The following is a 10,216-nucleotide window of genomic DNA, read 5'->3' as shown; positions in this document are numbered from 1 at the left end:
TTTCAGTTGTCAAATAGGTGTAACATTCTGTTCACCAAACGCGCTTGTTTTACCGAATATCATACGCACGGTATATACATTACGGTGCTTCATGCGACACAGGAGCACGCGCATACGACGTTTCGCGGTAGTTCTGTGTTACGTGTAATACAGAAATGTTAGCAAGCTACGAAGTTTTATCGTGCGAAATGTAACACGATTTTGTATTTCTTTTTTCTCGTGAATGCATGGCGTGAGAGCGGGAGAAAGAGAGGAAGGAAGCGTGCGTGTTGCATACATGTAAATGATCGTTTATGTCATATAACTCTGTATATTTAAGGACAGTTACATATAATACATACTGATGTGAGATCCCGTTTGGATGTTCTTTGTAACTGTAAGTCGCAAGTGTACTGTGATGTACAAAACTCATCGTCATTTCTAACTGTAATCTAAACTTACAATCTCGTATTCATTTCGAAGCTACAAAAGCAAAACTCAGATTCCCCTTCGCCAAAATTTACAGTAAAATCAAAAGAGACCTGTCTAGATTTATCTAGATTTTTTACGTGTCCTTTTTTTTACGTTCTCCTTCTATATGATGATAAATTATCGATTTATTCGACAAATGATAAAATAGAATTAGAGAATATGAATTTTGCTTCCATACTTTATCGGTTTCTTCTTTTCTCTTAAGGCCTGAGTACACATTAATTTTATTTCGGATAATATAAAGTTTAAGAGAGTGCAGTCTAAGAAGAGTAGAGGGAACCTAAGGTCCGTTCTTCCTACGTCACGTCACAGTTTAAGAAATTCGCAGTCGACTCGCCGCGCGCGTGGATATTTTCGTTCGTAAAAAGCATTTTCCTCGGGTCCGTTCTTATTTTACACTCTTAAAAAAATGAACTCGCAAGACGAAAAGAAGAAAGGCCACGTGGTGTTGCGGTCAATGTAATAAAAAGGCGGACCCACAAGTTCTTATTGTACAGATCCAGTACCTTCTCGCGTAAGTGCGAAACGGTTTCCAAGTATAAATAAGCATTTAAAATATTAATTCAGTTCACAACAGTACGCGAAATATACAAGTTAGGTGCAAAAGCGGATAAAAATCCTACCGAGAAGCGCAGCTACATATCGCGAAACATGAATTCTCTAGCTCTGAATAACGATAATCGTTCTATCGATATCGCCGGTCTTAACGAAACAATTATCGAATGTTCTCTTGAAAAATAAATTATGCGATATATACCTAATTGTTTTAGAGAGAAATTAAGAATACAAATCGTAAAATTGTAAAATATAAATTATTGATGACAGTAAAATTGTACATAAATATAAAAATGCGAAGAAATGTATGAGTAAAGTTTAAAATATAATTTTTTATTTATAGTCGGCTCTTCTTGTCGTCTATTAAATTAGTTAGCGAACTTTTCCTTAAGATCGACGATATATATATATATATCTTTTCCATTTACTGACAGTATATATATATATTATATATTACTATGATACAAACGAGATTACAGTCTTCGGGATACAATAATAGTAATAATAAATAACTGATACCGATTGCAAATGACGTTTACGATCTTGTATACAGTACATGTATGTTACATCAAGATGAAAGTACTTTGGAGGCTCTCGCTGTGTAAAAAGTAATAGGAAACGAGGCGAAACGTGTGACTTGACGCGTTTGTCGCGCTGTGTCTCGTTATATTCTCGTAAACATTGGTCAAAATTAACTGACGTTTAATTGATTCTTGCCTCTTTCTTGCTCATTGAAATTGATTTGACTCGAAAAAAATGTCAATTATCGATGAAAATCGTTCAAATAAAGGACCCCGCATTAATTATATGGGAAACTGAGTCCCGGTAAAATGACTTAGTTTTCACATATGATACAGCTGCTACATCACATGTGACAGCCAACTCATTTCAACCGGGATCTAATTTTCCATACTAGTAGCGAGACCTTTAGAAGAATCAATTTCATTGGATTTTCGTAATTAAGCTAAAGAGACGAGGAATCAATTAGATTTCAATTAACTGAAGGATTCTAATGGTCTAACACATTTTTATAAGATCTCGCGGAGGAACTTACTTTAGAACTCTCTTCATAATTATGCACGTTTATTTGAACTAATTTATTTTAACGTTTATTTTAAAGCGGAAGAAACTATACACATGTATCCCCGAGTTCTTACAAAAGCAGGGTCGCACTGAATCCTTCTCAATGTTAATTAATGTTCAGAAACGATACTATATGATACAATAACGAGTTCGATGACTCATCTTTTTGCGCACTGCCAATAAAACAGTATTTCAAGCGCGAAACGTAACGAACCTTTGGACGACTGTTATCTATACCCTCTGGATCTCGAACAGCTTGACGTCCGTATCGTACCATATAGGCGGCTCGACGTTTCTCAAATATATAACGCCCCACATATACGTGCGAAACCACGCGGTCGTGCCGGCGTTGGCCTGATACCGCCTGATGAGGATAGGATGCGGCACTGGCAGCAACCCGACCAGGGTGCCGTGTTGCAGAAACTTCAGGATCTCGCTCTCGTCTGTCAGCCCCCTGTTAAATCAGCAAAAAAAAGTTAGATCAGTAAAAAGAGAACATGTAAGTGTGAACACGATGACGAGTGTTGTTATTTATACGGGAATTCTCTCTAGCGGGATTACGGGCGCCGGAGATGGAAAGCGCTCCGAGATAGACGATCTATGCTATTGTTATGCCACAAAATAAAAACACGCTCGCTCACTTGTCGATGCAGATCTTCTCGACCTGCGGCACGAGAACCTGAAGCAGTCGCATGATGGTCTGCAGCGGGAGCTTGCTCTTCCACTGGTACACCCAGTCGCTGGACGGCACCCACTGGTTAACGTTATTGACATTATTGGTACTCGCTTGCTCGGCCACACGAATGCCACCCTTCTGCACCAAACGAATTTCGATTGTCATTATCGATTGGATTTATTAATCAAATTTTTGTATCGATTTTTGTCATTATTGTACGTTAATGGAGGTTTCATTTCGATCAAGAATACACAATTTCACATCTCTATTCCTTACCGGCACCACGGAATTCTTGGTCGCGTTCATCGATTCTTCCGCGATATCCGTCTTGCTCTCCGATCGATTACTGATCGATTTGCCAATGTCAACGCTGGCTGATGGACTCAGTGGATGCGCCGATTCCTTTTCCGTCATGTTCTCGATACCTGTTAATTCGAAAAATTTATATTTACCTTTAAATTTGAATCTCTATCCACAATGTTATGTATTGTTCTTGAATTTAGATCTATGAATTTAAGTCAGGAGACTAACTCACCAGGAGTCTCCAACAGGGACGCCTTCAGAGTGCCGGGTTCGGCGGGTTGCGCGGGATGCGACCCTTCCATCGCGGCCTCACTGACATTCTCGTTAGACGTGCTCGCAGGCATGTGACGACGCTGCCTCTTACTAAGGGACTTCGCGATCGTGTTGCAATCACTGGGCAGATTCGCGAGCGCGTGGAACACTTGTCGTTTGCGTATTATGGTATAGACTAAGTTACTATTTCCATCAAATTGATACTAAAAATGAAAATCAAAAAGTATGATACGTATGATGATTTAATATTGCTGAAAAAATTGATATATATTTCTAAATCATATACATATGTATTGCAAAATAAAAATAAGACTCAAAATATAATTTTCATTTCCGTCATAGAATTAAACAAGTCTAACTCGTAAAATTAATAAAGAAAAGATTAACACCTCAAAATTACGAAGGAATAACACTACGTAAATTATGCTTTTTTTTAAACATCTTGTGTACGTACGATTGAGAAAAATAGATTGTATATTTAAATATATGTCTCTTGCATGCGAGCGCATTACCTGGATAATATTGTTAAAGATCTCGAGCAAAAAGAACACCAAGTGGTGATTGGTGGGCGCCGAGAAGAGAAACCACGGCGTACTAAATGCCTCCAACAGATGCAGCAGTTTCGTACTGGCCACCATGGACAGTGTTTTAAGGTACGGCGAGACATTGACTAGAATCGTTAGTAGACAGTCGAACAGCGGTTGCAGTCTCTGATGGCCGGTCGTGATGATTTTATGAAATACAGTGACTAAGAGATCGGCGTGTGTACCTGAAATGGAATTAATTACGTTCTGACATTAACAGTCCAATAATTGACAAATAAGTGACTTCACAATCGAAAATACAAATCTACAATCAACCACTATTAAGGTACCTTCTCATTCGAGCGTCATTTGAGAAATAATTAGATTAAGTATACCAAGGCACAAATAATCGGTCTATAGATGTCGATTCGATGTCTATAAACATTGAATCCAATGTTTAGAAACGTCGAATCAAAATCTATGGACCGATCATTTCTGCCTGAGTAGTGACTTCTAGCTTAATTTACAGTTGAATGTATCGCAACTGCAAAAGCGTCATCGCATTTGTCGCCAAATTTTTTGTTCAAAAAAAATTGTTTAGAAGCTCATGCTCTAGTGAGGACCTGAGGACCAATAATAGTAACTGTTTCCAAAGAAAGATTGTTATAAATTATGACGCGTGACACGCGCGTCAAATAACGCGTCCATGAGTAGGTACCTTTACTCTTTTCAATAAAATAAAATTGACAATGTTACACACCTGTAAAAACGGGAATATCCATAGGCACTGTAGCAGTATACGGTTTATTCAGCCTCACTCCGAAGTTACGTTCTCCGCTCAAGAGAAGTAGGATAAATACACCAATGTGCATTAAACCAACTCGTGCTGAAAAAATGAGAAAGTTAAAGTAGACAAATAAATCTAAAAATAATTCATTTAATGTATCACCACTTCTCTAATCAAATCTCGAAGTATCTTAAAGTATTTCATCTCAAGAAATCATCAATTAACATTTTGTTTTATGTATTATTAAAAGAACAACCGAATTAATATTATGCCTTTGTACATATTTTTATGGCATCTTCTCAAAAATATCCAAAATTATGTTAATTTATCTTCAAATACATTATTTTTTATATCTCAAATATTTCAATCTTTTTAAGGACATTTTAATATTGAGGCAACATTGAGTAAATAAAAACTTACATTGGTCAGCACGCGAGTCGTTTAAATGATAAAGAATCGGTACGAGAACCTCAAGGACATCCGAGCTCTTTAACACGTAATACAAGAACTTCTTATTGTAATCACACATCTTCCAGAAGAAGACTAGCAGCTCCTGGTGAAAATGCACTTTCTTGGTCGAGTTCGGCAGATACGTTTGCATCAGTGGATTATTTAACAGTCTGGTGATACCCTTCAGAACAAATTGGAAATCTATGGAAACAAAGAAAATTAATGCATTAGTCTTTTAGTCTTTTTATGATATAATATATTCATCTCCTCATGTTTCTTGTGCTTATATATATTTATTTTTCATTTAGAACTTGATGTAATTAACCGAAAATTTATTTATCGCGAATATAAAATTTTAGGATTTTAGGCTCGGTTGCACCAACATTATTTTGACTTTGCGAAGTTAAAACTCTGTCTTTTTTTAAAACCTTGAGAGAAAGTTTTAAGCCTCGCTTAAAGTCAAAATTTTGTTGGTGCAATCAAGCCTAAGAAACTTAAATTTTTCTCCTTATCTATTTTTAAATATATTTTTCTTTAATTCAAAGTCTAATTATTCAAAAATATAACTAAATATTAAAAACATTACCTTCATCGCGGTGGATTCGACTCAAATAATTGATGAACAAATTGTCTCCAACTGCCCCCTCTTCCAACGGCGCTCCGCCAGTAGTATCATGATCCAAAGTTACGATCAGAATTTGCAACGCGACATCAACCAGCGGTTCCAAGGAGTCGGTGAACAGCAAATGATTGTATGGCACTCCATATCCGACGGGATCGTATGCGCATACCGTGTTCAAGAGCGACGTGAACATGGGTAAAGCGTGTCTATAAGAAATGCAAATAAAATTACTAATTATATTAAAAATATAGTGACGTGGTCAAACATTCCATTATTTCAAACTATTTAAGTTATTTCCTACAAATTACAATCTACATATTTAAATTTATTACATAAAATATATTGCCCAATAATTGTAAATCTCGTATACAAAAGTGCAAATAATATAAATATAATTAAAAAATAAACATATATTATGCCCGCTTATAAATTGAAATAATTAAACGAAATAAATCACCTGTTTTCACTGCTAGTCAAATGCTGAATCCATTTGTTCGGCGTAATCGACAGATCCATCGGCGGATTGTACATGGTTTCGCTAAAGCATGTCAACAAGAGCTTCAGCAATTCCGTACGGTTGGAATCTAGGACGGGGTGTCTAGGTGGCGAATACGCGAAGCCCACTCCCGCTTCCCAGATGTATTCGCAGCTGTCTATCGACTGTAACTCATCGGCTTTGTCCTGGAAAGATATTACGAGCCGTTAACACGTTCCGCGCGTCTTAACTCTTCGAAACTCCGATAAGCTAACGGAGACTCACCGGACCGGATTTCCTGTTTGCAGCTACGGTGAAGTCAGGACAAAACAACAAATCCTAAAACAGAGATGGATTTCAAACTGTGTTACTGTCTTGTAGACTGTAGGATGTATAAGTTATTTAAGATATTATACTCTCATATTTTGTATATAAAATATTGAATCAATAACTGATTATTAAGTAACATAATTTTATTACTAATAAATTATAAAATTGCTAAATTTACTTAACATAAACATTTTATATGAAAACTGTGACCATTGTCAAGATAACAAAATGTACATGTTTCCTTAAAAGCATTCTTTTCCAATATCTAAGATATTCTAAGATAACAATAAGTATGCTTTTCTAAGATCAAGAATAAACCCTAAAAGCATTTTTCCGATAAATAAGAATACTAGGTATTTTTCGATAATTCGCTAGCCCTAAGAATTTTTCATATCTCTATTTTTCTGATATAAATAAAGGACCCTACAGCGGCAGTTCATGGAGACCGAGTAAGCACGTCATGTAACAACACGCGAGTAAGTTGTAATACGAAATTATTGTCGACTAAAGTTATTTTTATACAGTGATAATTCTCGCGAATCTTACAAACATTCAATGCGTCATGTATCTTTACTTTAAATATCTCTTACACAAAGCGCGTTCAGTAGAGAATGCGCCAGCGGCAAGCTCTCCTCGTCATCCTTGCCAGGTAAACTGGACCAAAAGAAGCCTTTCCAATCGGGATCCTCGAATATGTAGGGTAACAGGCGGGTCAGCAAGCGGCAGCAGTTCAGGACAGTCTGATGCTCCCGTTGAGTCCTGCAGCTGCTGTCCACCGCCTTGACCAGCTTCTCGACCGCCTTGTAGCATAATGTGGCTAAATTGGAAGGCGCCTCCTCCCGCAGCACACGAATCTCCGGGGCCGGGATCAGGGTGAAGATGTCCTGAACGTTGGTCACGTTCTCGGACCAGAACTGATCCCAGAATATATCGTCCGATGCATCGATCACCTGTCGGCACGCATTACAGAAGTGAAGCTCGCATGGAACGTGGTACAATAATTCTTGAATATTTGTATGTTATTGAAATTTTGAAAAATACATTAATCTTCAGCGTTCACTATATGTGACACACAGGTCAAGGATCTGTAATAATTTAACAATCAATTACGAATAAAATATTTTAATATATTACAGTAAAATAAGGCATGTATTGATAAATATGCAGAAAGTTAAGATCAATCTTTGTTATTGCATGCTACAATTTTCACGATAGTTTATTATAGCAGTCGTTGCGCAATTCGACAAATCTGGGGACAGTGTTATCACGTTTAATCTCTTTATCAACAATATCAATTTTCACATATAGTAACGTGTTCGATTTATTTCTCCTTAATACAATATTACGAATATATAAAATAATTAAAAAATGCAGATCTCCTAGCTGGATTTTCATCACAGAGACTCATTGATTGTTAATTTCATCGAGAAAAATCGTATCGACCTATCAAACGATCATATGTTACCCGTCAGGTAAACAAGCGGCTGTCCGTACCTGAGTTTTCGACGTTAATTGCACCACGGCCTTCCGAAAGTTCAGCTTTGTGTCAGCATTGCCCATGACGTTTTTCGTTGTCACTGACAACAATTAGGATTCGTCACAGCCGAGTTGGAGTATAAACGCGTCGCTGCTCTTTAAAGTCTTTAAACGGACACCATCGTCGCCATGTTTGCAAATCGCATTTGTGACAGGCAGCGAGGCAGCGGCAGCAGGATGACAACTAAACAGAGCTGCCAACCGCGTTACTTTTCGCGCGAAATAGACGAATGGGAAAACGGGAAATTCGATCGATTCTCGTTGTTGAAATATCCGGGGAGAAAATCATAGGGTAAGAACCATATTATAAATATATTTTACGTCTTTTTCAACCATTCACAGAAATCCGATTTGATTTAATAGAATTATCATGTGAAGATCTATTACTTATTATTAGAAAAATTTATATTTTTTATTATATAAATTAAATTAATATTCATTAATATTTATATATTTTTTTCCACAACGTCTATATATTTCCAACATTTATGCAACGACCAAATCGCTAAAATAATTTAGAATATATATAACTTTGTATATCTTCTTAATTAAACTTTATAAAATACTATCGCTATAATAAAGTAAAAATATTAACAGCCCAGTAGTAAACGGGAAAGGATTAAAACGAGTTAAAATTTTTTAATTTATGGATTGAAATGGATTTGGCTTCTGTGGAAATAAATGCATTTCTATTTTTTCATTATACGAATATATAGTATTGGCACATTAATATAATATTTTTTCGATTTAGATGGATAGAAATAATGCATTTCCTAGTCACAATTTGTAATTAAATAACGGTAATAACTCAAAATATTTATTTGTTTGAATACCAGAATTTGTGTTCTATTTGATTTTATTTTATTTAAACTAGCATATAAAATTATAAATGAAATATAATTCGAAATATAATTTGAATATATATCTGGAAATCCTTATAAATAGAATTGTGTTCTGAAATTTTTATTATTCAAGCATCTACATAATAGTCCGGAAAAAGCGTAAAATATTTACCAAATGGCATTACAAGCTTCAAAAGAAATCGATATTCAAAAAAGTACTTTACACTCTAATATGTAATACTTTTTTTTATTATAACTATATTCTCGAACCTTGAATATTTGTTTTAAAATACGAATACTGATTTATGTACTTCTCGAAATTCGTTCACCTAGTAATCAAGAAGTTCGCGCAAGGTATCGGTGTTAGTGTCGTAATTCCAGGCAACGTCTTTCAATAAAGGTGTCAGAGGTCTACTCTGCTTTATAATCGGTACTTCAAATCCTTTATTATCTGCAAACGACAAATAAGTATGTCTCTCAATTTAATTAATCCGTACAATTGGCCCAAACTGTTCCAGTTGTATTATACCCAAGGAGAACAAAAAAGTCAAAATTATATTAATTTGACGTTAAATTGACCAAATTTACGTCATTTTTTACATCATGATTATAATCTAGATTTCAAATGACTAAAGAATAACTTTATATAGACTTTTTTTTATAGTGTCGATCTTTTTAATTTTTAGAAAAATGTGAACGTTTCTTGATTGTATATATATGGCAAGTATTTATTTTTAATTTCTTTATTTCAAATGCCATTTTGCATATACAAAAATAAGTCTTACAAGGAAAGGGACCCAAGTGTCCCCCTCCGATTTTGATGAGCTTTTTTACGCACTTTTAAGGAGTGAAACAATCCTTGGAAAAAAATCGGTTTTTTTATTTCAATGCGAATATTGTCGAAACTACGAGAAATAGAAAAAAATCTTTGAACTAAAGTTGAATGGCTTTAAGAGTACATACTTCATAATTATAATTTAAAATAATTTTTTTATTGTTAATTTTTTTGTTTACCCAGATCACCAAAAATTTTGTTTTAATATTTCGAATTTTTTTTACCAAAATTAAATTTTTACCAATTTTAAGACGAATTCAACCATGTGTGATAAAGTTATTTTTCGAAGTGTCATTTTTGAGAAATAATTATAAACTCTCTATACGCACACCATCCGTACTCTACTACGCTGCGCTCAATTCTTCACGCAGCACGTTCTGCTCGCATTTTTGCATTTAATAGAGGACAACGATTAAAGCAAATATATTCCGCAATATTCTGCGTATGTATAATT

General features: G+C 35.2%; 2 protein-coding genes across 2 annotated transcripts in view; both read right to left on the bottom strand.

Annotated features, from left to right (window-relative positions):
- Positions 1 to 290: 290 nt before the first annotated feature.
- On the bottom strand, positions 291 to 8,236 carry LOC105450455 (protein HID1). The gene is made up of 12 exons (XM_011690298.1): positions 8,044 to 8,236; positions 7,140 to 7,499; positions 6,505 to 6,558; positions 6,202 to 6,425; positions 5,709 to 5,950; positions 5,093 to 5,323; positions 4,646 to 4,771; positions 3,874 to 4,130; positions 3,321 to 3,564; positions 3,062 to 3,210; positions 2,751 to 2,923; positions 291 to 2,563 (listed from the first exon to the last, which is right to left on the bottom strand). Exons 1-12 carry the CDS (start codon positions 8,107 to 8,109, stop codon positions 2,341 to 2,343), a joined length of 2,349 nt encoding a protein of 782 aa, XP_011688600.1. The 5' UTR covers positions 8,110 to 8,236; the 3' UTR covers positions 291 to 2,340.
- Positions 8,237 to 9,256: 1,020 nt separating this feature from the next.
- Positions 9,257 to 10,216, bottom strand: part of LOC105450489 (juvenile hormone epoxide hydrolase 2-like) — a 2,129-nt gene continuing 1,169 nt past the window's right edge. The window contains exons 3-4 of the mRNA XM_011690340.1: positions 9,766 to 9,785; positions 9,257 to 9,378 (exon numbers count right to left, since the gene is read on the bottom strand). Coding sequence (XP_011688642.1) covers positions 9,257 to 9,378; positions 9,766 to 9,785 — 142 coding nt within the window. The remainder of the gene's footprint in view (positions 9,379 to 9,765; positions 9,786 to 10,216) is intronic.

The sequence above is a fragment of the Wasmannia auropunctata genome, unplaced genomic scaffold (genome assembly GCF_000956235.1).
Source record: "Wasmannia auropunctata unplaced genomic scaffold, wasmannia.A_1.0 LD336061.1, whole genome shotgun sequence".
NCBI classification, from domain to species: domain Eukaryota; kingdom Metazoa; phylum Arthropoda; class Insecta; order Hymenoptera; family Formicidae; genus Wasmannia; species Wasmannia auropunctata.
This window is presented reverse-complemented; position numbering and strand designations above follow the sequence as displayed.

Bases quoted from the DNA above. Each gene is read 5' to 3' on its own strand.
- LOC105450455 (XM_011690298.1), bottom strand. From the start codon at position 8,109: ATGGGCAATGCTGACACAAAGCTGAACTTTCGGAAGGCCGTGGTGCAA. The intron at 7,500-8,043 runs GTACGGACAGCC...GCGTGCCGACAG, and splicing joins AATTAACGTCGAAAACTCAG to GTGATCGATGCATCGGACGA. The intron at 4,131-4,645 runs GTGTGTAACATT...ATTCCATTTCAG, and splicing joins GGATATTCCCGTTTTTACAG to GTACACACGCCGATCTCTTA.